This window comes from Simochromis diagramma, unplaced genomic scaffold (assembly GCF_900408965.1).
Source record: "Simochromis diagramma unplaced genomic scaffold, fSimDia1.1 OVJJ01000603.1, whole genome shotgun sequence".
NCBI classification, from domain to species: Eukaryota; Metazoa; Chordata; class Actinopteri; order Cichliformes; family Cichlidae; genus Simochromis; species Simochromis diagramma.
Window position 1 is genome coordinate 25,623,204 of NW_024387414.1, and position 26,277 is coordinate 25,649,480.

General features: G+C 38.6%; 2 protein-coding genes across 10 annotated transcripts; both read right to left on the reverse strand.

Moving 5' to 3' along the window:
• Window positions 1-2,166: 2,166 nt before the first annotated feature.
• On the reverse strand, window positions 2,167-10,538 carry vegfd (vascular endothelial growth factor D). 2 transcript variants are annotated; one of them, XM_040011742.1, is made up of 9 exons: window positions 10,528-10,538; window positions 9,309-9,521; window positions 6,193-6,397; window positions 5,993-6,113; window positions 4,473-4,542; window positions 4,213-4,340; window positions 4,012-4,124; window positions 2,974-3,139; window positions 2,167-2,242 (listed from the first exon to the last, which is right to left on the reverse strand). In XM_040011742.1, exons 2-9 carry the CDS (start codon window positions 9,420-9,422, stop codon window positions 2,224-2,226), a joined length of 936 nt encoding a protein of 311 aa, XP_039867676.1. In that variant the 5' UTR covers window positions 9,423-9,521; window positions 10,528-10,538; the 3' UTR covers window positions 2,167-2,223. The 2 variants fall into 2 exon arrangements, with proteins under 2 accessions (XP_039867676.1, XP_039867675.1); XM_040011741.1 differs by lacking the exon at window positions 10,528-10,538 and having other exon boundaries at window positions 9,309-10,368.
• A 183-nt stretch (window positions 10,539-10,721) lies between these two features.
• Window positions 10,722-25,552, reverse strand: pir (pirin). Of its 8 annotated transcripts, none has more exons than XM_040011735.1 (11): window positions 25,276-25,393; window positions 25,001-25,172; window positions 24,231-24,327; window positions 24,055-24,147; window positions 22,486-22,566; window positions 17,148-17,354; window positions 15,008-15,092; window positions 14,238-14,282; window positions 12,750-12,832; window positions 12,242-12,308; window positions 10,722-12,108 (listed from the first exon to the last, which is right to left on the reverse strand). In XM_040011735.1, the coding sequence occupies exons 3-11, from the start codon at window positions 24,321-24,323 to the stop codon at window positions 11,990-11,992; spliced, it is 873 nt and encodes a 290-aa protein (XP_039867669.1). In that variant the 5' UTR covers window positions 24,324-24,327; window positions 25,001-25,172; window positions 25,276-25,393; the 3' UTR covers window positions 10,722-11,989. The 8 variants fall into 8 exon arrangements, with proteins under 8 accessions (XP_039867669.1, XP_039867668.1, XP_039867666.1 ...); XM_040011734.1 differs by having other exon boundaries at window positions 24,231-24,349; XM_040011732.1 differs by lacking the exon at window positions 25,001-25,172 and having other exon boundaries at window positions 24,231-24,349; window positions 25,379-25,552.
• Between the last annotated feature and the right edge of the window lie 725 nt (window positions 25,553-26,277).

The window sequence follows — 26,277 nt, forward strand, 5'->3', positions numbered from 1 at the left end:
GTCTTCATTCAGTGGGTATTATCATGTTAAATTCTCCTGCTTGGGACATTTTTATGCTGAAGTCAAATATTTTGTTCATCACTTCATGCAGATAGGGTACTTTCTCACCTTTTGCCCACAGCTCAGCTTATTGAAATCTCCATAGCTGACAATGCAAGAGTACTCTTTCCAGTAGAAAAGGGGAGATCTTATCTTTAAAATCAGTATGACTCACTTACCTCCTTAAAACATGCCGCACCTTTCACAGTTAATCGCACTAATTAAAGAATAAATTCACCATCAATGGCTCTGTGCACCAAAGTGTTCCTTGAATTTTACAATGTCTCTATCTGATGGGATTAAATACAATGTAATATGAGCAGCAGATCATAAAACCTCAAAAGATCTGCAAACAGCCAAACAGGGCACAGCACTGCTTACGGTAAATGAAATGACTACTGGATTACACGCTGTTGCTCTGTGCTTGACAGAATCTGCAGATTTTAATAAGGAGGGAAATACCTGCTTTTTATCAGGGCTGGGTGAAGCACAGCTCCCAGTTTTAGCACTAGCAGGTGTCTTTGAATCTGTACGTCTGCTGCCACTGACGTTCCTGGGAATATTGCTTTCTTTTTTTCAGTTGCAGTTTTCTTTTTTAAGCCTGACCTTTGTGTTTATATTCAACTACTGCTCAGAAGCTTGCCTTTCTTATGAATGTGCATTTTGCTGTTGGTGGCAGGTCCATATACATCCAACATTCTGCTTTAATGTCTTGAATTTAATCGATATATTTACACGAGTTATTGGCAAATGAATAGCATCAAGGCCTTGAACTCATGGAGCAGCAGACTTGGCTGTCAGAGGAGTATAACCAAGGGCTCATTCAAAAATGCATTTGCAAAAACATAAACTCCTGATATAATCCTCACTGTATGATGTCAAACTGGCAAGCTATGTTATAGCAGTGGTTCCCAAACCTTTTTTGCTAGGCCCCCCACGTCCTCCAACCACACACACCCATATTTTGTTTTCAAACTCCATTGCAGTTTATTCCACACCTCAAACCTTTTGTAAACAATTAAAAAAATAAAAGTTAACTGCAATAGAGTACAGGTTGCAATTAAATAAACCACTACCTTTTTTTGAAAAAGCAGAAAAACAAACATCTTTAATTATTTTACGTATAGTTGTTTTTGTTTTGTTTTGACTGTGTAAGAATATTCAACATTGTTATCAATATATTTTTCAAAAAATGTCTCTCTGTGCAAAATGGGTTTAAAAACAACTGTGGGATACTGTTTGTCTGTGATTTGAACCGAGCGAACAAATATTGGCAGGATCAGTGTTTTGCCAAGGTGGATCCGGTTTACTCCACCTCCATTACAGACAATTAGACGTGGAAGTAGTGATGTTTTTGGGAACCACTGTGTTATAGCAGTTAAGAGAAGGGCTTTTGAACTCACAGGCCAAACATATTCATGTGCGTTTAAGTTTGAAACTTCTTGGGTCATCATGCAGGGGCCCTGCATTTAACTAATTACAGGGTTCAGCAGTCACAATTTACATTTCCCACACTATATGACAAATGTTTTCTGTTTTACTTTACAGATTAATACATGGCTATGCTGACATTAAAACAAAAAATTAAAAAAAATATTTTTTTAAATTAATTATTTTTGACTGAATATTTAAAAATATTTAAAAACATGAACTAAAGTCAAAGGAACAAGATAGTCGGGATTTAAACATGCATCTGAAATAACAACCCTTGACTCAGTGGGTGTTGCTGACTGTATGACTGCATTTTTTAAGAGTGACATGTTTAAAAAACATTTCAAATAGATATCTAAGACAAGCTGAGGTTGTCCTATTTCGCAGGGGCAACTTGTAATTCCTGGTTATATCAGTCTTTATTTTCAATAGGGAAAATTAACCAGTACCTAAAAGGAACAAAACCCTTTTCAGTTACTTATGAAACAGTCCAAACATTAAGTTCAAATTATAAAAATAGTCTTTTAATATAAACTATTCAGTGCATAAAACAAATGTACAAATCTTCAATTTTACACATTGATTAAAACAAAATTAAGCATGTTAAACATCAATTAACATGGTCATGTGAGCTAATATAATTAGTTAAAGTGATCTGCATAAATAGGACTGTAAATAAATTATAAGTCTTTTTTCTCTGCCTCCAAACATCCTTGGAGGGAAGGTCGTTGTAGTTTATTCCACAGTGGACGTCTACTTGGGCCATCTGCATCTGTGAAGACAAGAGGAGTCGTTTAGTTCACGCCTCCTTCACCCTGCATGAACCTGCACTCAGCAGGAGTGGATGTTGACATTCATCCTGCATAAATAGCTGCTAGGAATAACATTATTTTACTTTATACAGCATCTCTCTTGTGTTTTAGTCATCTTCATTTCAAAATTTCAGCATTTTCTGTTTGAAGACTGGCTTGTTATATGTGTAATGATACTTTCCATTGCAGATTAGTATATCTGAAAAACCCATCATTAGTCAGACAAGCCTTGGAGACATGTGCCATTTGCTGTGGCACATCATTTCGGCTCAAACAAACTCTCACCCATCTTTGCCCATACTGGGCTAATCACTGTGGCAGTGATAAAGATGGCTGCTGCCGATGTGAATCTGCTCGCTTGCTGGAAAATGGGGGGATACTTTTTGCTGAACAGAAGCATTTTGGTTAGCGGTAAGTACATTTGCCCTCAAGGTTTTCTGTAAGCAATTCCCAATAAGATCTAATCAAACGGGCCATTTTAAACCAAACCATAATCATTTCCCAAACCAATTATTTTTATTGCCTGAACCCAAGGAAACTGTGACTAAAATGTAAAATTATTATCCAATGAAGCTTTCTGGGAGGCTAAATTCTCCCACGAGTGCCTGTTGATAACTTCCCTTATAGATAAAAACTGAACAGAGATGTCCCAGACTAATTTGCATACTGTTAAGGTCCCTCCCTGGTCTACCTGCATGATGCCTCGTCAAAGCGTTGATGCTTGTGGGCACAGATAGAGGAGTTCACTTGACAGCGATGGGTGGTTCTTGACTGGAGTGTTGGCTCAGTTCTAGGAAGACAGTCACAGCGCTCCACGTCTATCTCACAATCTGGCATCCACGAACTGAGCGGAAGCTCTAAGAAAGACAAAATAATGAGGTAATTTTAGAGCACAACCAAAGTACGACACAATTAGCTGAATCACTGTATTGTCACAGGGTTATACTTTGATAATCACCTTGCTGAAAAATGAATTTACAACTTTGATTTAAAAAACTGGAATTATGTGTAAAATGTAAATAAAATCTTAATAATAAATAACCCAGATTTTATTCACAAAAGAGCACAGAAAACATATCAAATATTTAAACTGGGAAAATGAGTTATTTTAAGAAAATATTAGCTAATCCATCCGGATTGTTATCAGTGCTCATTTCAAAAGCCTCCATCTCTGCTGGTGTATCTGTGCATTAGTGCCTCAGGAATTGTCAGTTTGCACATCTGGAAGGCTGAAATGTACTTTTAAGATCCACATATGCTCCCATTGACATCATTCCTCTCCCAAATATCCATCAGCTGAACTCATCACTTTAATGACCTTTACAGACTGTTGTTAAAAGAAGAGTGGACGCTAAACTGACATGGTTGTGTTCCCATTTTTTTGTGATGTGCTACTGCATCAATTTCAAAATAATTTAAATTTTTTATGTATTTATGTATATTATGTATGTTTAAAAGTTGTTCTCAGTTTAAACATTTGATAGGTTGTCTGTGCTGTGAAAATATGGGTTTGGAAAATTTGCAAATCATCAAATTCTGCCTTTATTTGCATTTTACACAGTGTCCCAAGTTTTTTAGATTCGATGTTGAAGTACTAGTTCACACAAACAGAGAATTAGACCTTGTTAGGTGGGATCTCATGCCAGTCCCGTCTGTTGCTCACAGCCACACATTTGATCCTAACAATGGAACTATTTGAAACAACAGGAACATGTTTGCATACACGCACCCGGTGTACTGGAAGGGTAAGGTATGCATCTTTCAGACGAACAGTCCCAAATGAATCCACTGGCACACAGTCTCTTGGAGTCCTCTGCCTGTGACAGCTGGCCCAAAGCACAGCTGCAAACAAACAAAATCACTTGAAAAAGAGGAAAACAAAAGATCAAACAGATTCAGCTGAGAGACACGAGTGGGGTTTGAGACTCACCCATTGCCCCTGTGAGGTTGAGCGTTCCGTCGTATTATTGCAGGCTCCAAACACTTGCACTCTGTATGGTTCGCAACTTTTACTAGCACAGGTTCTGGTACAAACTTGAATGGGATTACACTGAGGACCTAATAATATAAAAATACACACACATAATCACAAATATGCAGGTTTCACTGACTGACTGATGACAAATCGTGGTGTAATTAAAGGATAACTGAAAAGAAAATCTCTTAGTCTTCTGAGATGTGATCACTTACAGTTTTATTGACATATTCAGTAGTTGTGTTTCTGCAGGTGACGCCCTCTTGATTGCAGCAGCCACTACATCTGTCAGCAGCAGCAAAACAAGTAAAGTGAAATGTATGCACCTCCAAGTACGCAGACTGAGCACCTATCATTTTTCTTGTTTTAAGATAGTTCTTCATGTCTAAATGATCATAAAATATAACAGGTATGGAGGACCAAAACTGCCAAAATGAAATGGATGTGCTAGTAAACGCATCAGAACATCAGCAATGTTCTTGGAGAAACAACTGTTGGTGTCCATCAGTCTGGGAAAGTTTATACAGCCATTTCCAAACAATCTGACGTCTGCCATTCTACAGCTAGAAAGATTATTCGCAAGTGGAAAACATTCAAGATTGTTGCCAATCCTTCCAGGAGTGGATGTCTCAGGAAACTGAGTCCGAGGTCAGTTACTGTAAGGCACGGAGGCATTTTTGCAGAACTGGAGTCTAATTAACTCCTCTCTATACAGTGTTGGGGAGTAACAGAATACATGTACCGGCGTTACGTATTTAAAATACAAAATAAAAACTGTATTCCTTTACAGTTACCATTTTAAAAGGTGGTATTCAGAATACAGTTAATTGTTGAAATAAATGGATTACATGGCGGTCTTTTCCTGTTTCATAAGGCTATGCCGTTGAGGTAGGTTAGCAGGGCATAGTCTTATGAATTGCTTTTCCTCCAAAACAATAAGTTCAGTTAGAGCAGTTAGAGATATTTCAACGCCTCTCTCTCTGTCTCTTGCTAGCAAAGCTGACCCAGATAACAAAGTAAAGCTAGTTTTCAGCTACGAGCCCAACACAGTACCCGATGTATTAGCTAGAGGTGCCTTTACTATGGTTCGGAGCCGCGGACCTGTTTTATATACGCGCGGAATAGTTTTCTATACGAGATCGCTGCAAAAAGTGCAGGCTTACCTAATGTCCACCCTACTGTTACTCATTTTATATTAAGATTTAAAAATGTAGTTTGTATTGTTATGGCGAATAACCTTCAGTAATAGTAATAAATCACACAGCAAGAGTACATTCATGTAGTTGTAAAATACTAATATAATGATAATATATTAAGTAATCCAAAGTATTCAGAATACGTTACTCTCATTAAGTAATGTAACAGAATACGTTACAAAATACATTTTGGGGCATGTATTCTGTAATCTGTAGTGGAATACATTTTAAAAGTAACTTTCCCAACACTGTCTCTGTATTAAAGTATAGAGATTTGAATGTGAAGCGATCTGTCCAACATCTAAAAGTTGGATCAAAAAGGGTTATGCAACAGGACAATGATCACAAGCACAACTCTATAACAGAAAGGCTGAAAAAGAAAAGTGTTGCAGTCAAAGACCAGGCCTTAACCTGATTGAAATGCTATGATGAGAACTACACAAGTCCTGTGAAAACCTTTCAGTTTTTTCAGTGTATACGGTGATGATCCCTTTTGTTATTGGTGTCATTTCTGGATTCATGCTCCATCTTAAACAAACCTGTGGACAGACACACAAGGTGGCTTGAAGAACACTGAGTGGTCGGTGCCCAGCTCCTTAGCCACGTCAACACAGGTTTCCCTGGGCATGCACTGTGTACGCTGCCACTCTTCGTCTATGGCTTAATAGGAAAAATGCAATGTTTCAATGCAAATAAAACACAAAGCCTTGCACATTACACGAAATATGTAGATATCAACCTGTAAGAATCTCCAAGCTGTAGGATTCAGCAGCAAAGCGCGTGGAACGGTGTGACCCCACTGAGAGAGGAGAAGTGAGGGTCTCTGGCTGCTGTAGTCTAAGTCGACACTTCCACAGTTTCCAGTCAGGAAAGTCTGCGAGTCGTAGCAGCTCATCCAGGCTCGAGGACGACCGCACCTTCCTTTCCCACTGTTGGATTACTCGCTGCAATGACAGACATTCTATTTGAGATCTTTGGTTGTTTTGGGATGGAGGTTTTAAATCGATCCAATACTGGGCATTTATATAGCTTAAATAGGTACACTAGAACTATTAGGAGGAGCGCACAAGTATGATTAGAGCCACCTCAGTGATAAATGGAATTTCTTATTCAGCAAGTTTAATTAAGACACCATGCTTTAAAAGATAAAATACAGGTAGCTCCTTAATTTTGTTTTTATTTATTTATTTATTTTTAATTTTTCTCATTTTTGCCTCACTAGCGCCACAAATGTGTTTGAAGTGCAGACCTGGAGCATCAGTTTAAGGGGTTTGACAAAAGTTTTGGAGTAACTGCTTAAGGCTTACAACCATTTTTAGAGGCTCAAAACTAAAGTACTAGAATTTAAGGATTGAGTTTAATACTTGGATGAAAATCCTTTGCAGTCAATGAATGCTTTAAGACTGGACCCTGTGAACATCATCATGTGCTGCATTAGGTCTTTACTGAAGCCACCCTCAGTTTCTCCCTGTTTTGGGGTCTTTCTGCCTTCAGTTTTGACTTTCCTAACTGCCAACCAGATGGTTGACTAGGCCACTGAAGAAAATCCAATTTTCCCATTATCCTTAGTTAATCTTGGTTTCATCTGTCTAAAGAATTTTGTTTCTACCAGAACTGATCAGGCTCTTGTAGATGTTTTAAGGCAAATTGTGTATTTAATGTTCTTGAATGTGACCAGTGGTTTGCATCACATTGTATTCACTCTGCAGTTACATTTATGAGTCTATTGATTGTGGACTTTTTTCCTATTCAAGTAACTTCAAGGTAAACTTCAAGGTTAACCTTGGGTTTTTTGTACTACAAAGGTAGCTCAGTGTTAGACACCATGTTAATTTATGCTGCAAATCTAGATTAGAGATCAACAGATATGGATTATTCAGTCACCACATACTGATTCGGTTTTTCAGAGAATGCTGATACTACAGCTGACCTCTGTGCATGAATAGTAGGAGGGTCTACAGTAATTCATTAGTGTCAAATGTCTGTGTTTCCCTGGTGATCGGTAAGAAACATATATTAGATGAAAGTTACCAACTTGGTTTTTTCCCACTGTTTGCAAACAATTTTACAACAAATAATGTTGTTCTACTAGAAGAAATCTATTATCTTAAACAGAGCACCTATTTGCAACCTACTTGTTGAATCTATACGAAATGCATATGTAGACTAAGCCTACATTTGAATTTTATTTTTATAATTTATTCTGTACTCCAACACTAAGTCTGCCGTGAAAAAAAAATTGATCTGTCTTCCAATTTCATTTAATGAAATACTTTCTTTTAATCCACTAGACAAAGTCAGTCAATTATTCAGTTATGTTTTAGCCTCTTAAAATTGGGAACTATTCATAAAAATATCTGTTAATTAGGAAAGTTTTGTAAAATTCCTTGAATTAAAGGTGACAGTCTGCACATCTTGATTCTTTGATGTAAAATCCCCTGTAGTGGTATACGGGTGCAAAACTGCAACAAAAATGAATCTTTGCCAATAAATTATAGGAGTAACTTAATTCTTTTCACTTCATGTTAGGCAAAGTTTCATACTTTCAACTTCCGACATCTTGACAGTCACATGGGGGTATAAGCAACTTTTAGTGAACAATGAAGGATTTCCTGGGAAAATCCCATATGCTAATCATTAGCATGTTAGCCGTTTCACCGTTAGCATTCTACAAAAACACTGCCTATCCTGTATGCACATCCTTTGAGAGCTGCTAGTGTGGCGTCAGACGCACTGGATTAAAAAACAACCAAATGGAGCATAAAACTAAATTCAGTAACAGCTGCCACAGACTACTTGCTTGTTACATTTCCCTGCCTCTGAAGACTGCTTAAAGTTTCCTAACTGTGCTTCCTGTAAGCGGTTTCCTTGTTAACCATTTAAGCCCATGTTGGCCAACATGCATATGCCAGACTTACATGAACACTTTTTTTGTTTGGAACTCCATAAACAGCTGTGACTCAAAACCAAAACGCTGTACGTCATGTCACCGCAGAAGTGATGATGTTGACAGAATAAATTGAAAATACAATGAATAAGACATGTGAGTAACCTTTTATGAAACACAACCAAGTTTTTTTCTCACTCCTTCTCGTAAATCCTGTAAAGGATTACAATTTTTAGTGCTCAGTTGTTGTGTTGACATGCTAAAATAGAGTAAAACACTAAAGAGCAGAGGATGTGAACTACCCAAGCAGGAGAAAGGAGAGAGTTGAGTTAAAATTTTGGAATTCCCAGTCCCATTTTTTGTGGGGTGTAAGTCAAAGCGTGACACCAGATGGTAGGTCTATAACAGGGGTGGCGGCACGGCAGGATGGATGGTCACGGGCTCCACAGTGCTCGGTTTATTTCCTCTGGACGGCTATATGGATCGAAACCCTCTGATGGGATCAGAGTGTTACAAAAGAGGAGGGTGGGGCAGGTTTGCTTCTACTTAAATGTGAAAGACGTCAACAAAAAAACGGGAAGGGACAGAGAAGAAAGATGGGAACCTAAAAGAGGTTGAGGTGTGGAAATGACTGGTGATGAAGGAAATTATGTAAAAAAAGAAAGAGTTAAATTCTTTTTAAAAAATCCCTCAAATGTAACTACCATGTTAGCTGCACATTTACAATTGTGGTTTCAGCTGCAAATAAACATGTTCACATGTGAATTTAATGGGATCGCAGTAACTGTGGCAGTATAAGTTTGTAAGGCAAAAACAAGGATGAAAGAAGGAAAGAAGCAGCAAAAAAAAATGAAATGGCTCACTTCAATCAGCTGAAGTTACAGATCAACTTGCACTTTTTCTCACAGACGTTTTACATGTTTTCATAGTTTAGACAGAACATAAACGTACAAACGAGCCGCACTCACCCTGTTTTCTCCCTCCCTGTGTGCGCTGTGGCCCGCATGTATCCAGCTGAGCTCCACCACTAGAGTCACCAAGCAAGAAATTCTCCACAGAGTCCATTTCATCTTCATCTTCATCCTTTTGACTCTCGCTGTTCTTTCTGAGGAAGCAATATGATCTTGGTTCCTTATGTTGCTGGCAGAGAGCACTTAGAGCTGGCTGCCTCTCTGACTCGGCTTCCCAGACCAGCTGAGTCCTTCAGACCACACACAAACACAAAGTCCTCTCAGACCAGGTATGTCCAAAGCAAACTCTTGGTCTTACAGACGAAAACTAGTGTGTGCGAGCCAGGCGTAACCTGTCACGGCCACCCAGACACCCTCAAGCCAAATGGAGAAAGGGGGTGTTTAAACAACCACCTCTTCCTGTTGAAGCTTTAATAAGAAGCTGAGACATCCAGTTAAGTGCTGAGGCTATTACAAGTTAAACGTTGCAAATTACCTCAGACAAAAAGAAAATGAAGGTTATCCTGAAGACTTCTTATCAACACACTCTGTTTTAGATTCAAGGCCGATGATATGCTTAAAGGCCTGTGGCTGGATAAACTAAACAAAAACCTCTGTGTTCAGACTTCTAGGTTCCTCGTAACTGCTATGTTACAGTATCCGTATTGAAAATTCACCACTATCTGTCTTCATTTCTTCCTGCTGTGGTGTTTCGATGCCTCTTGAGTTCCAGGAGGCTTGAATGCCTGTCTTTCCTTCACTGCTGCCGGTCTTGCAGCCTCAAAGTGCAGCTTTTTATGTTCCTCGTGTTCCCGTTTTCCCTTTTTTAATGTCCGTCTGTCAAGTGATCAAGTCCCCTGCCTGTTAAATCCCCCTACCAATGTCCTTTCTTCTGAAGCTGCCAAACCACACACAGCCAAAGAGCAACACCATGTGTTTTAAATGTGATCCAGACCGCTATAACATGTAAGGGGAAACAAGATGCCGGCACCACCCCTGTCTCACAGACACCACACCCACACACCCCTCCAAGCCCATTTGTCTTTGAATGTAATCCACTAGCAACATGTGTGCTGTGAGGACACATAAATAAAATCAATTATTTGTATGACTATGGATTGCTTTGAAGACTTTTATGTGGTTTATTAGGTTTTAACTGGGCACAAACCAGTACATTTAAAGAATCTCAGTTTACTTTTGTTAAATTATTCCCTTATAAAAGCAGTGATCCTAAGACAAGAGCACATGCTAAGTGTCCCCCAAATTATCATGTTATATTATGCTCAAACTTTTATTTGTAATGTTGAGAGAGAGGAGAAGGCAGAGCAAACTGGGAATTGAAATTGTGTTTTCAGATGTTTGTGGAAAATGAACCTCAGATGTTGGCTGAGAAGAGACAGCAAGAAGGGGAGAGAAGTAGGAGCACAAGGCTTGCAATTATGTACATTTTATTTAGCATAGAAACTTTTATTGTGGTTAAATTTGGACAGAAATGCTGACAAACCAGTGTGTAAAATAACACGGATGATTCTTATAGTGGTCATTGATCAAACCTTAAATCTTTCACTTTCATTTCCGGCACCAAAGAAAGCATGAGTACATCTGAGAAGAGCATTTACACATGGCATCTAGTCTATTAATCTGCTATGACTATGCAGAAGTCACCACTCATGTCTTTATATTTTGCCAGGAAAATGGGAAATAGGTGCAACAATTTACTGAAACATATTTATACATGCATGGAAATACAGTATAAGGCAAATCTAACAAGTTTGAAGGTCAATTTGTGCTTTAAAGCTTTCCAAAGATGGATCAAATGAAAGGTCAGATACATCTCTAAGCTCCTGTGTCAGGTTTTTCGCCTATTTCTTAAGAACATGACTTTCTGATACTACTCATTTCCTGTAGATAATTTTTCCGGCTTTGTTCTTTTGTCCTCCATTTCTCCTGCCCAGTTTCTGCTGTTTGTTTTAAGGACACACTGCACATCATGCTGATACCTCTTCGGAAATCACCTTGCTGGTACATAATTACTCATTTCTGTCTGTCAAACTATGTTTTCTTTGGCATTTTTCAGAGATTCAGCTACAAAAATGGGAATAAATTGTGTGTTTTTGTGAGAGGCTGCTAGTAACAAAGTGCCAATTTAAAATAGGTTCTTTGTTAAGTTGCCTGTTATGTGTAACAACAACACTGGCTTATCTCTTGAATGATTAATTGGTCAGTATTAAATGGTTTTACAAAAAATAAAACAGTCAAGGAAGTCTGGAGAATTGTTGGTTCAGACTTTGGAATAAAGAAATAAGGTGTGGCTCAAGACTTTTGCACAGTGCTCTAACTCTCACTTAAATGATAATGATTGCCCCCCGATTGAAACAGCTCCACAGGTTGTTTGTGCAAACAGCAACCCTTTGAAACACTTTGTTGACAGTGACCTGTAGTGGCCATAATAACTCTGGGACTCCCAAAAACTCCCAAAACACAACGAAGTTCTTACAAGCATATTTCCTGCTGTGGTCATTTCATGTAACAAGTTTAATTTAATCACACATAAATGAAAGATTAATAAATAAAAACAAGTTCTCAAAAACTAAACTTTTCCCATCTTTATATGATTATCCCAAACTAAAACCACCTTATGTTTTTTCTGTAGTAACAAATGTTTTCTGAAGGGTAAAAAGAGTGTCAGGATATGGTGGTCAAACAGAATCCCTGATCTTGGATCTCCAGTTTGGAGCCCTCTCAAAGCCATTTCTGCCATTCTGGTAGTCTCTGAAAGCTTCTCTGATCTCGTCCTCTGTGGTCATGACAAATGGACCTGAACAGCAGACACAACACGAGTGTTACATCACAGCTGTGTTACATCAACTATACCCTAAAAACACAAAGCATCTTTTTTTGTCTGTCAGTGACTTTGTGCCGGCATGGAGGAAAGGACACCAATGACTAACCGTGTTGTACCACAGGCTCGTTGATTGGTTGTCCAGCGATCAGCACAAAATGGGAAACCTCGGAGCCCTAAGGAAAAAAAACACAAGAAGAAATGAAGTAATATTTGTTTGAATTTAAAGTGGACAGACTAAAGTTTTTCACAATTCAAAGTCAGTAGCTCCCCGCTTAGAGATAGGGACTAAAGACATGTTCACCATTTGGTAAATGGACTGGTGCTTTAATAGCACTTTTACTACAAGTCTCATTTACAAGACACTTTATTCTAAAGTGTTAAGTGCTTTCTACCAATCACACTGCATGAGGAAAGATCTAGGGTTCAGCATCTTGCATCTTGACAGTTCACACTAAAAACACCTCACAAAGGCAGAAAAATCACCACTAGAGCTTCTTCGCAAGCTCCTTTGACTACGATGACCTGGATGACTGAGAACCTTCACAGACACCACTAGATGACATGGGGGTGGAAAATTCCCATAGCATACTACTGGTGAAAGACATTTTTCTAACCTTGTTTTCAAATTTGACACAGTCTCCATCCCCAAACACCACAGTGTGATGAGGCTCCACCTGCTGCTGCTCCTCATCTGGGCCTTGAAAAGAAAGGGAAGTCCAATATTCCAGGCATGATATTTGTGAGCGAGTAAAAGCAAAGCACAAGTTCAGCTGCGTGATATTTGTATCTTTTACCGTGCTGCAAAACAATTCAATGTGATGATCTCACGTTTTATACTGACATCAGTTTATATATTTTTGCTTTGAGTAAAGGTATTCATACTTGTTTTAAGATGCCATAAATGATCTCAAACATATTATAAGTTTGACATATTGATAATGATAATAATAATAATATTTGTTAAATTCTTCATTTATATTTCTAAATGTGACAGTTTCCCAGCATTTTGCCACATTAATCCCATTTTTTTCTTATGACGAATGAAACTGAGTACACATTTCATCCATAGAATTGTACTTCATCATAAATCATGTACAGAGCAACACAAAATACAAATATAAGTGATTAAGTTTGGGGCTTGTGAGTCAAAATAAGCATCATTAGCAACAAAGAGTAAATTTGCCACCTCCACGTTTCAGCCATTTACATTTTCAACCTGCTTGAGCAGTTTGTTCGCAACACCAACACTAAATGCTGAGAAACACAGCCAATCCCACTTGTGTTGGATTCATTCATCAAAGCCAGCTGGTGCTGATTTGGGAGGACTGCCTGTAGAGTTAGAGACTTTAAAATCAAATAACTTCTTTAATCTTAGCACTCATTTTCATCCTCTCGTGTCATCAAACATCTGCTCGAAATTACAGCCAGTCTGAGAGACCCTGCAGTGTAACAATGGAGCAACTGAATCATAATGAAGGATATTAAAAGGGAAATTCTGACAGAACACAACAGGTTTCAACAAACTAACAAAGCCTCTGAAAATGAGTTCATTCTCTGAGAGAGTTTGTTCGCATGTGAGGGGAATTCCCTGATCACACCATGCTGTTCAATAAGCATGAAACAATATAGTTCACCGACCAAACAGGAACACGGACTGAATTATAACATGAACATAAGCTCACTGATAAGAAGCCAAGCAGTGAGATGGTGGTATTTTACACACATGTGCACTATTATATTTCCAGAGATGATGGACCACCTGCAGTGATCTAGTCTAAAGAGATCATAGCTGAGTGACAGTCGATATCCATCAAGCTGAAAGGAAGATGCAGCTGGACTGAGATCACACACATTTTTGTAACGTTGATAAGGCCCCAGGACGAGCAAGGAGGGAAACCGGTGCACAAATCCAAACAGAGCACTACCCTCGAAAGGCTGTCTGCCTGCCAGCAAGCTCACACAAAAATGACCAGATCAACTTTCAGAAGAATTCAGGTGGAGCACAACCAATCTCCTTACATTAATCTGAGCTGTTAAACAATAAGAAACAATAAAATAGGTATTAGGAAAGTAATAATTAGTCAAATAAAGAAGAAACTTACCAACATGAGTGGATCCTGATAGTGTGTAGATGAACGTGGTCCAACCTGTCAAGCACAGAAACATCATATCTTAAGTACAGGCGTAATAACAAAATAGGTCAATCGTTTCAAAAGACAATTCACCTCCACCTGAATTTATTGTGTTTTTGGACATTTGTAGGCATCGGAAAAAAGGTTGTCGACACTGACATAAATTTAATTTAATTCACAACTTCTCAGTTTTAACATTTGACAGGTCATTTATGTTTTAATGAAATAAAGCCTTATTATTTGCAGATGCATTTTGCTATTTACATTTTGTGCTGTGATCTAGGATTTTTATTTATTTATTTATTGGAAAAAGGAACATATGAAAATTTGAAGATTATAGAATACCAAGTCTCAAAGTAGTATCATGGATAGAAACAAGAGGCTTTATTAATCATGGATTCAACCTAATTTTTATTCTAAAAAGTCTTATTTTAAAAGCCAAACATTTGTTTTGAGTTTGTTTTACTGTTGCTTTAGAAAAAAGTAGGTTGAAACACTTCTTATATCCAGAAGCATTAGTCATTGTTCTGTCTCTTTCACAAATATGCCAATATTCAACACAGCCTGTGGAGAACACAGTCCCCTCCTGGCAACAACACTGGAGAACCAATATTTCAGTAACAGATGGCGTCAGTCCCAGAGTGACCACAAGATGTTTATGTAAGCATCATCAAAGACATGATTAAGAATTTTATTATTATCAACTCATGTTAGATAAACTAGTTTCTAATTTTTCCTACCTTGAGGGACAGGCTGCACATGCGTGGCCCCTGCCTGCAATTTGAAGTCCAGGTATAACGTCGGAGTTCTCGTGTAGATCTTGGACTAAACAAAAGCAAAAGGAAACAGAAAAAGAAAACAAGAGAGAGCAAGACAGCAACAAGGAGAGTTACACAGTTATTCTTCTGTTTGAAGATATAAAATATTTGAGTATATTTGAGTAATTGTTAAACAGTTATTAAGACTACTAGTCCTAATTTACCATAGCTGACTCCACATCGCACTCCACCAGGCACCTATGTAACACGTACCGGTGCAATACTCGCAAATATAATTTCTCACAGCACATGACTGAAAACACAGTTTTTATGAGTTTTGTATTGCAGTTTATCAGCTGCATAGCTAACTGCTGCATATTCTCTTTCTCCATTGTTGTTATCTGTAACAGGCAGTTGTTTTCAACAGAAAAGAGCGCTACACCTCCTGCGCAACATCAAACAGCAAGCAGACGTTTTTAACAAATAGCTGGTGAAGCATGTGAGGATATAAGATTCACGCATTTCCCTCAGACGTTAGTAGAGACCCAGAATATTGCCAAAAGCAAGCAAATACTGGTCAGTTAACCAGAAAAACAATTCCACTGTAATAATTATGTTAGTCTATAGTTCAGACACATGATTAGTGCTTTGACATAAATGCATTAAGATAAGGAAAAAAGTCTGCTTCAAATGTGAATGTCATCTCTGGTGTTGGCCAGAGGAGCCGATGGCGCGATATGGCAGCCTCGCTTCTGTCAGTCTGCCCCAGGGCAGCTGTGGCTACAACCGTAGCTTGCCTCTACCAGTGTGTGAATGTGAGAGTGAATGAATAGTGGCATTGTAAAGCGCTTTGGGTGCCTTGAAAAGCGCTATATAAATCCAATCCATTATTATTATTATTATTATCACATTCATGTAGTACTTTGTTTATTTATGTCTTCCTTTGAGGGACTCAGTAACAGTCATAGGCTACATTTTTTTCCACTTTGGTCTCTTTATTTTTGTTCCAGATGTGTATTGTGACATGTTTGCTGTCCCAAGAAGGCTGTACTGTAAACAGCAATTAAAAGTGTCTTGTGAAAACATTTACAAAGTGTGGGAATAAAACTGGGCACAATTAAATTTAAACTAACTTGCCGGTTTAAAAAATAGATACGATGGCAGGAGACCAAAGTGATGGAGCTTAATTAACCAATAAATGTAATGTTGGTGTCATTTGAGGCTTTTAATGCTTTCTTTGAACTGTTCTTTTTACACAGCACACATCAGAGGATTTAATGTTACCAGCAGTAACCTTGTTCATCACACACACACACACACACACACACACACACACACACACACACACACACACACACACACACACACACACACACACACGTATGTATATCACAAGCAGCAAACTGTTTCCAAGTCCTTTTACTATGGACTTGGGAACTTTGGTCATTTCTCACTATACAATCCCTCACTGTACAAGTGTGTAATATATTGTATTATTTAATTTAGTTTGTTTAGTTACTATTCTTACTGTCGTGAGGAACACTGACAACATAATGTCTTCTGGTATTAATAAAACATTCTGATTGTCGGTATATTAGAGTCCACATACATGGATGAACACAAACACATACTTCAAACAACTAGTTGCATCAGTTTCCTTCACTTTCAGTCTTACATTTAACCTAAAATGTGTCAATAGTGCCCACTTCCTTAAGCAACCTCCACATCAACTTCCACCGATGTTCACAAAAGTATTAGAACAAGCACAAAGGCAAACCACAACTAACTAACAAGTCAACCCTCACGGCGCTAAACAATCTGCTTTTTATTTGTAGTTTCCTCTTTTCAGACACTGCTTACACTCACTCTGGTCAAACAGTGCAGTAACAGGCTCCTTCCCCTATCCTAGATGCACACACACACCCACATACTGTTTGTAGGTTTTTCCTTTTTGCCTCAAGCATCCAGCAAATGAGCAATCATCATGAGATCAGCAGCTAACAGGAAACTAAACACCATGCCCAGTTTTAGGGTGCTAGTCTGATAGACTTGGTAGGACAAAGGTTTTAGTGACATCAGATCCCTGCAGATGAATTATAAAAACAAACACACATGCACACACCTTAGCTCCTAAAGCTTCTCCAGATATCACAGTGACTGCAACTCCTCCCTGGCTGGGTTTGGGGATATCTGAGCCTTTAAGCTCCTGGTACGCAGGTTCCACCATCTTTTCTTGCCTTGACAGGTTAACCCACAACTGTAAGCCCACTACCGGCTCCTCTGACATGGGCATCTCAGCATGGACCACCCCCCGTCCTGCAGTCATCCACTGGTGGACAAGGAGAAATAATTCACATGTACAAAAGACACAGTCACAAATGATGTGCAAGCATGTGTATGATAGGACTAATGAAAAAAATTACAGTTTATTATTGTCTTTTTGAATTTTGTGTTTGGATTAGAGGTGGGCTGGATACTATTTGCATTTCAATGGTTTGGTGTAGGGCCTAACACGTGTGGATGGTGGTGATCAGCGACTGATTCATCACTTTGGAAAAAACAGCTTTGAAAAGCTGACAGTGGATGTTGAAATTTTGTACAGACATAAATCTCCCTGAGAGGATGTGTTGAAACCTTGGTGATCCCCTCATTTTTGGTCTGGTGTCACCAGTATGCCAATGTGTGTTTTTTAGATAGAAGAGATAGAAGGCAGGCAAGCAAACACTTCCACTGAGTGTGTATGTACACAAATAATGAAATATAACTTAAACTAAGTGCAACTATATTTATTGGGTTTTTCTAGGCGGGTGTCCTGTAATACTGTTTGACAGCCACCTAAACAAAAAAAAACAAAAAAAACCCCACACAGCACAGCCCAGAAGCAACTAGAACCACTGATAGTCTTTGAAAAAAATTGCGAATTTAGATTGGGAGTCTCTCCTCATCTCCTTTAGAAATTTGAGCTCACAACCTTGTTTAACTATATCTGCCCACTTATCATTTATCTAAGAGTGTTCATCATGCAGGTTTTTATTTATCAGTTACTTGATGTAAACTGGAAAATTAAAGATGTATAAATGTAGCAGAAAATTAGTACAAACCCTTAGGAAATCCCAGAGAATAAAATTTGAAAATAATTTCAAAATATATGTTATCATTAAATAGGCATGAAATATCTGTAACTTAGAACAAAGCTTCTGGTTTGGATTTAAAAAATGAGTCACCATCTAAAATCATTACGACGCTCCATCATATCTGAACTTAACCCAAGAACATTCTCAAACATTTTCTTTGCTGATCGCTTCTTTCACCTCTTCCTCTAATGAAAACCTGCTTTCATCTACATAGTCTAGATTTTCAGTTAGGACAGGCAGGCGTCTGTTTGAGCATCTGCAGCTCCCACAAGAGCCAACTGAGGGTGCACGGGGTGGGTTAGAACAAATCCAGCTGAACTGACTAAACCTCTGCTGCACACTGAAACTGAGTCAGTGGGCTGTGTTTGTGTGAATATTGCTTTACTACTTTAAAACAGAGGAAACATCCCAGAGGGCACAATATCCAATTAGTGTGAGTGCACAACATTGTAATGCATATGTAATGAGTTTTGTGAGGATTCATATGCTCTCATAAACTTAAGTCTTGTTCTACTGTTGAAGCCTTACTGAATCCAAATATGAGGCTATAGTCAATAGCGGCTTAGTGCAAACACTGGATATACTGGGAAACAGCTGTGCTTGGTTCAAAATCCACATATCAGTGCCAACTGGCAGCCTCTGGGACTGGAAAATTAAGCCACTGTGGGAGTGAAAAAAAAAGAACAGCTACCTGAATGACCACTTGAGGCTGTCTTGAAGAGTGAATGAATCCATAAAATCTCCAGATTTATAAGGGCTATATCCAAGTTTGGTTTTGGTCTCTAAAACTAATTTCCCTTTTTATGACAACTATAGAGTGTTGATTTGTTAGCACTCTTGTTTAAATTGTGATAAAAATATTGAACTTACCAAATGGAGTCAGCTAAAGTCTTAGTTGTCTCTTAAAACTTCGGCATTGCTAATTCAAATGGCTGAAATGTACCCTGTTTGGCATTGGTGGAACATTTTAGTTGAATCATCGGAATTTTAGTATTTTCTTTGACTGTTGCACTAATTAGCTGGTATGTACAGCGGCTGGGAAGTGCAAAGCGCAAGAAATTAAAAATCCGCAACAAATTAAAAAACGGCAACAAATTAAAAATCCTTGACAGAAAGGGATTGTCTGAAATACCGGAAGTGACAAAACGATTAGCCTAATAGGGCTTTTGGAGAGTGATGTCACGAGAGGGGGTGTGGCCAGGATTTTTGGTTGAGGCGCCATGTTTCTGGGCCGAACAAAGCGCTAGCGAAAGAGGAGCGAAAGTACACGGATAACCCCAGCTATGGTTCGTACTTGCTGTGCGGTCGGTTGTAAAGTTAGATCGCACGACCGGCAAGGGAATAAGGTTGAAAATGGTTTATCTTTTCATTCTTTCCCCACCTGGAAGCAACATGAGGCAGCTCATGTATCGGATGTTACCAAAAGAAGGCGTCTAGTCTGGATAGCAGCTGTGAGACGAGCTGATATCCAGTTCTCTTCCATCTCCAAATATCTGTTGGTGTGCTCCAGACATTTTCATTCCGGTAAGTTATAGATATGTTCATATCACTCTTTATCCAGTCTTTTAAGTCTGACATCACTAGCCGTGTCTTGGTCAAACTCCGCTGCAGGTCCATAAATCACACGATCACTGTGGCATCACTGAGTGTTGAAAAACTATCTAAAGTCTTTCATCTGTAATAAAATGATCAGCGTTCTGCTCTACCATGTGTAACAATTGAGTTTATCATCCAGGCATCCATGAAAACGAAATTAGCAGGAAGTTAGCTCGCTAGATTTCATCTAAATACAATATAGCATGTCCTAACTGAGGGATTTTGGAAACAAATTCTATACAGCACAAGACTTAAGAATATTTAACAGGAGCAAGTTTCATTTTTCCCTGGTTTTACTACCACACTGTTCACCAAAACGGCAGCAAACCTTTACTGTCTTATCCAGAAGGGTCACCTCTTCACCCTCACATGGAAGAAGTAATCTGATTGGCATGGTGGTATGTTTGAAGCAGGTCCCTTGTGTAGCGCTGGAACCCAGTCACGATGTTTCATCCATTTCATTGGCTGGTTTGCTGCAATAATGCCAAATAATTAGCAAGTCTATAAATAGAACGTAGTTCTGCAAAATCACTCATTAGGATGTTTTTTTTTCTAATTTGCTATGACCTCAGAGTGCATCGAAAAGAAAACTAATAGGCTATCTGGTCTTTAAGTGATGGTGTGACAAATCCTGCTTCCAGGCCTAAAGTAGTCTGCGTTTAATATGGGTTTTGTGTTGTTAACATGTTTAATGTTTTGTATTGTCTTCTATTTAATCTCAAAAAACTCCTAAAAACAGTAAGTGATCACTGTTGGCCTCCCTCTGCTTCTATCACCACTAATCATTTGAAAGCTCAGTTTTTAAAACCTTACAATGTAGCTACAGCCCAGCCCATGCAGCAGTATATGAATGACTAATCCTATTCATCCTTGTGGATGGATTATCTCAGTTGTTCTCCTGGCTGAAGTTTGGTCCGTTTACAGCATCCTGCCATGAGATTACATTTGTTCCTGACCACCGAGAATCCTCACGATAACTTTTATCAAGTGGAAAAAGTTAGAGTGTTTATATATTGCTCACATAGCTGTGTCGCTAGCCGTCACGTAGCACATCGTTATACACCAGCTAGCCAAACTTCAGTAACCCTACAAACGTCACTGCTGTTTAGTTTTCTGTCTTCATTTATGTTGGAAGTGATAGCAGAGCTGTACGTTTGAATTTGTTTCCAAAATCCCTCAGTTAGGACATGCTATATTGTATTTAGATGAAATCTAGCGAGCTAACTTCCTGCTAATTTCGTTTTCATGGATGCCTGGATGATAAACTCAATTGTTACACATGGTAGAGCAGAACGCTGATCATTTTATTACAGATGAAAGACTTTAGATAGTTTTTCAACACTCAGTGATGCCACAGTGATTGTGTGATTTATGGACCTGCAGCGGAGTTTGACCAAGACACGGCTAGTGATGTCAGACTTAAAAGACCGGATAAAGAGTGATATGAACATATCCATAACTTACCGGAATGAAAATGTCTGGAGCACACCAACAGATATTTGGAGATGGAAGAGAACTGGATATCAGCTCGTCTCACAGCTGCTATCCAGACTAGACGCCTTCTTTTGGTAACATCCGATACATGAGCTGCCTCATGTTGCTTCCAGGTGGGGAAAGAATGAAAAGATAAACCATTTTCAACCTTATTCCCTTGCCGGTCGTGCGATCTAACTTTACAACCGACCGCACAGCAAGTACGAACCATAGCTGGGGTTATCCGTGTACTTTCGCTCCTCTTTCGCTAGCGCTTTGTTCGGCCCAGAAACATGGCGCCTCAACCAAAAATCCTGGCCACACCCCCTCTCGTGACATCACTCTCCAAAAGCCCTATTAGGCTAATCGTTTTGTCACTTCCGGTATTTCAGACAATCCCTTTCCGTCAAGGATTTTTAATTTGTTGCGTTTTTTAAATTTGTTGCGTTTTTTTAAATTTGTTGTGAATTTTTAATTTTTTGTGGATTTTTAATTTTTTGTGGATTTTTAATTTGTTGCGGTTTTTTAATTTGTTGCGGTTTTTTAATTTGTTGCGGATTTTTAATTTGTTGCGGTTTTTAATTGTTGGATTTTAATTTGTTGTGAATTTTTAATTTGTTGTGGATTTTTAATTTGTTGCGGTTTTTTAATTTGTTGCGGTTTTTAAAATTTTTTGTGGATTTTTAATTTGTTGCGGTTTTTTAAATTTTTTGTGGATTTTTAATTTGTTGCAGTTTTTTAATTTGTTGTGGATTTTTAATTTGTTGCGGTTTTTTAATTTGTTGTGGATTTTTATTTGTTGTGGTTTTTTAATTTGTTGCCGTTTTTTTAATTTGTTGCGGATTTTTAATTTGTTGCCGTTTTTTAATTTGTTGCGGATTTTTAATTTGTTGCCGTTTTTTAATTTGTTGCGCTTTGCACTTCCCAGCCACCGTAGGTATGTCATATATGGAGGTACCTTGCTAGCCAAGCTTAGCTGGTAACTTATGAACTCTGGCTAACTTTCTAGTCGAAGTCAGTTACAAAAACGCGGCATAAAAATTAAAGGGTGACATCATGATGGCTCTTTCCATCTTTTATGTACAGTGTATGATTTGTTGAACAAGGTCTGAGGTTTTAGCTCAGAGGGAATACTCCTGCCAGTGCAGAACTCCTTATTTGAAACTTTGACCTTGTTTAATATGAGCATCCACCACTTTAACAGTATACTGTATACATAGGAAAAATCATTAGAGGTCCCCTTGTAGAAAGCCATACTTGCAGATCTCCAGATTTCAGTCGTCCTGAATGGCCGCAAAAGTCTTCATGAGCTATGCTCCCCTCTAAAAGATATGTTACCTGAAAGACACATATAAACAGCATAATCACCCATTATCAGTATTTAGTCACAGTTAAAATTGAAAAAAGGCATGATTAGAGTTTTTCCCTTTTATGGCACCTTTACTAAACAGGTTTTGGCAAAATCCTTTATAAAACATAAACATTTTTTTCATTAACTCTACCATTGATTTATTTGCTTCATTAACACAAAAAGGCTTGTTTTCACTTATTTTTAAGCAGGAACTTTTAAAAATATGGACTTTTTTTCAGAGTGGTCAGAGTAGACAGGAAGAGAAGTACTGACAGTAAGGTCAAAAGCTCAAAGGTGAACATCTGTGTAAGAGAGGAACGCTTGGGCTCCCACAGTGAACTGCATGCGATCTGTCTCCACAGCTGTGTGATTTCAAAAGTCATGTAAGTGTGTACAAACACACCTGCTGAAAGGCATGCTGGGAGTGAAGCCTAGTCCTGTCCACCCACACCAGGAGATTTAAGTCGCATCTGCCAAATCAAATAAAGTTGGGGGAAGTCCGGCAATCTAAGGACAACGTCTGGGTTTTCAAGACTATGAAGACACAAGTCAAGCCTGCCACACTTCATTGATTCATAGCTATGGTAGCAGCTTTGCTGATGTTTTGTGTAAATTGTGATGTCCATTCTAGAAAGAGCTTTGGCTACTTCATATTTAATTTGTGTGATCCATAAAACGATTAATGAGTAAAATGCAAAAGGTGAAGACAACATCACCTTTTAAAAAATAATTTGCTTTAAAAAAAATCACATTTAGAGCTTCAAGCTTCTAAATGTGGATCACAAATTCAGTAAAAAAATATGCACAAATATTTGGCATTTATTTTAAAATAACCTCTCCCACAAAAGTAAAGTTGCTCCACTAATAGCTGGGGCATTTGGTCATTTCAAAATAGGGGATTTTTTTTTTCTTCATTTGATTCTTTGCACGTTTCCTTGCAAAGCATTCTGGGTAAAAGGTGAGTTTATGCAAACTTTACAGTGGCATGAAATATTAGTGTTTCTTCTACCTTGGACTTTATCTATGTTTTAAAAAGGTCAATCAACCTGAAATAATGTTTGTATAAATGAATGTGGTACATTTATCTCCTGGGCCTTGTCCTGATGTCACCATCTAGTGACAAAAGGAGGAATTTCACCTGCTGGTGATATACTAGTTAAACTGTGTGACAACGTTTAGTTGAAAGGTTGACAACTGCAGTACTTTCACGTTGTACATTCATACGCTGCTTTGCAACCTGTTGCAGTGTTGCAGATTTTGATTTTAAAAATGCAAATTTTAAATCTTTTCTTTTTTTGTCTATTAAGTGTTGTAAAACACTGAAAGAATTCTCATAATTTTCTAAAGGAAAAATACAAAACTGATTGCTCCCCCCCCAAACAGAAAGACCAAACGCAGGAAGGAAGAGCAGCAAATTCCCCAACTTGAGAATCTGGAACTTGTAAATCTTTGGTCACACACTCACACAGCCTCACCGTCTCAAATCCTCTGTGAGGATGGTCTGGAAATCCCGCTGGCTTGCTCACTCTAAACTCATCCAGCATCAAAAAAGGATCCAGGTTCCTCAGCTGGAAATAAAATATGCAGCATATGTTTGAGGAGTGCTGTTGAGTGCATTTTCAGCAAGCAGCATGACAGCTGAAGAGCGTACCTCCTTTCTCCCAATGCTCCTGCGGACCCGAGCGCCGAGCCCCTCTTCCTGTTCCACACTCAGAACTGTCTTTTGCACTCTCCTCACATTCATCGTTCTGGGGAAGATTTCGGTAGTCACTACAACGTGTACAACATATACATAAACATTCAAAACAATGATATAAAACAATACATAACATACCTCAGCATTCACTAAAAAAAGGATAATAATAAGAAGAAAATCTTTATTTTACCCGTGACATGCCTTTTTTATTTGTTGATTCGCTACTTGTAATAACTTTTGTGAATAATTTTCATTTTATATCTATTACTCAGATTTCAACTCTCCATCTTTATCTATTAAAGCACTTCCTTACTCTTAAAATGCACCAGTGTAAGTTTCAGTTCACCTTTCTTTTCTAAAAAAAAAATCTGTATTTATTGACTGTAGTGTCTCAAATGACTTAGAAGTCTCAAAGTAAAAAAAAACGTTTTTAATAGATTATTAATTATTTCATCCTTAAGAAAAAACCTCAACTCTGCTGTAGGCGACTATTCTGAAATAAAATACTGTAAAATACCAAGATATGACAAAATAGCCCCTATTTCATTCCCCGATTTTTAAACACTTGATTGGGCGAACTGGAGGATCTCAGCTGATATGGCGCCACTGCGAAAAGCTCATAGACTCTGACGGCAGTGATCAGCTGATCGGTCAGCTGATCATCAGTTCTCGCTGTCGGCTCGGTCCTGTAACTTTCGCTGTATTCATTTGATACTTCTTCAGACCTTGTTAGGCCTACGCCGTCTCTTTTCGCTCCCGGCTCTGTTGTGTGATCACTTCCTGAAACGATGTCCGTTGATGATTTGAAGCCGATTTGCAGTCTGGTCTGGTGATCACGTGACCAGCAGTCCCTTGTTTTCTGTTCAGTGAACAACTTTAACCACACTGCGTCATTTTCTAGGAAATAAAGGCGCACCGTACTGCATTACCTGCCATGAAAAACCCTTTCGGCAATGTTTAAATGCGACTGGAGAATGACGTTTACAGAAAAAAAGCATACCACGGTAAAGAACAAGCCCGTTCTCACTCTGTAGAAGCACTAGCCGTCTACTTCTTTTTAGAGGCTATATCCAGCTCATACAAGCTTGTTAGCTTGTACTCACCTGCCGGACAGGAGCGAGTTTTTTTCTGGAACTTCACCTGCTCAGATTGCAGCCTACTATAACAAGCCAGGGGCGGAAGCGTGTGTATGTTTGTGTTTTGGGCGGAGGGATGACTAATCATTTTTCAGCCTTATGATTAAATGCCGCAACGGTTGTGTCCCTAGGCGCAGGTATTTGCCCACTGCGGGCACACGGGGCGCGGTTTTCAACCTCTTTAAACCGTTTCTATCGCCCCCTGCCATCTGGCTGCAGTATAGGTCATAAACATATAAGCCACAATCATTGCTTCAAACCTGCTCTCCTGCAGTCCTCCAAAATCCCAACAGCAGGTGCTTGAGCAGTTTCGTGAAATATACTGAAGTATCGACTCCTCCCATAGCAGATATTTATGTTCAAGAATCGATTCTCATATTAACATATCAATATTTTAGTAATCTGGGCAAATTTGGATTTTATCAGTAACATGAACAAAATAGAAAGTAATTAGGAATGGTAGGAACTACTTCTTTTCCCCCCTGTCGTCGTGATACGCAAAATACGGCTGTATAAATGGAGCCGTATAAATTTATACAGGCTCACGCGTGTTCGCTCATTTAGTTAGTCTTAACTCATTTACTGCCATTGACGTCTATAGCCGTCAATTGCAGTGAATGAGTCAATGGGTTTAACTCATTCACTGCCAGCATGGCTGGCAGTGAATGAGTTAAGTGGAGTCGTGTAAACAGCCAATATACAGTCTGTGACATATGCGGCAAGACCACAAACCTTATCAAACACAAAAAAGTTAATTATAATACAGAATATGATGATAAATATATGATGGACAGGCGCTGCTAGCGCGAGACAGACATCGCTCGCGCTCGCTTTGTTGCAGGCAGGCACGAGTACAGAGGGAGAAC

Coding starts and splice junctions, on each gene's coding strand:
- vegfd (XM_040011742.1), bottom strand. CDS start 9,422: ATGAAGATGAAGATGAAATGGACTCTGTGGAGAATTTCTTGCTTGGTG. Junction 4,341..4,472: donor CTGAATATGTCAATAAAACT/GTAAGTGATCAC, acceptor TTATATTATTAG/GTCCTCAGTGTAATCCCATT. Junction 3,140..4,011: donor TTACCCTTCCAGTACACCGG/GTGCGTGTATGC, acceptor TGTCTTTCTTAG/AGCTTCCGCTCAGTTCGTGG.
- pir (XM_040011732.1), bottom strand. CDS start 25,499: ATGATTAGTCATCCCTCCGCCCAAAACACAAACATACACACGCTTCCG. Junction 17,355..22,485: donor TGAAATCTGGAGATCTGCAA/GTATGGCTTTCT, acceptor CTTGTCCACCAG/TGGATGACTGCAGGACGGGG. Junction 12,109..12,241: donor CGAGCCTGTGGTACAACACG/GTTAGTCATTGG, acceptor TCTGCTGTTCAG/GTCCATTTGTCATGACCACA.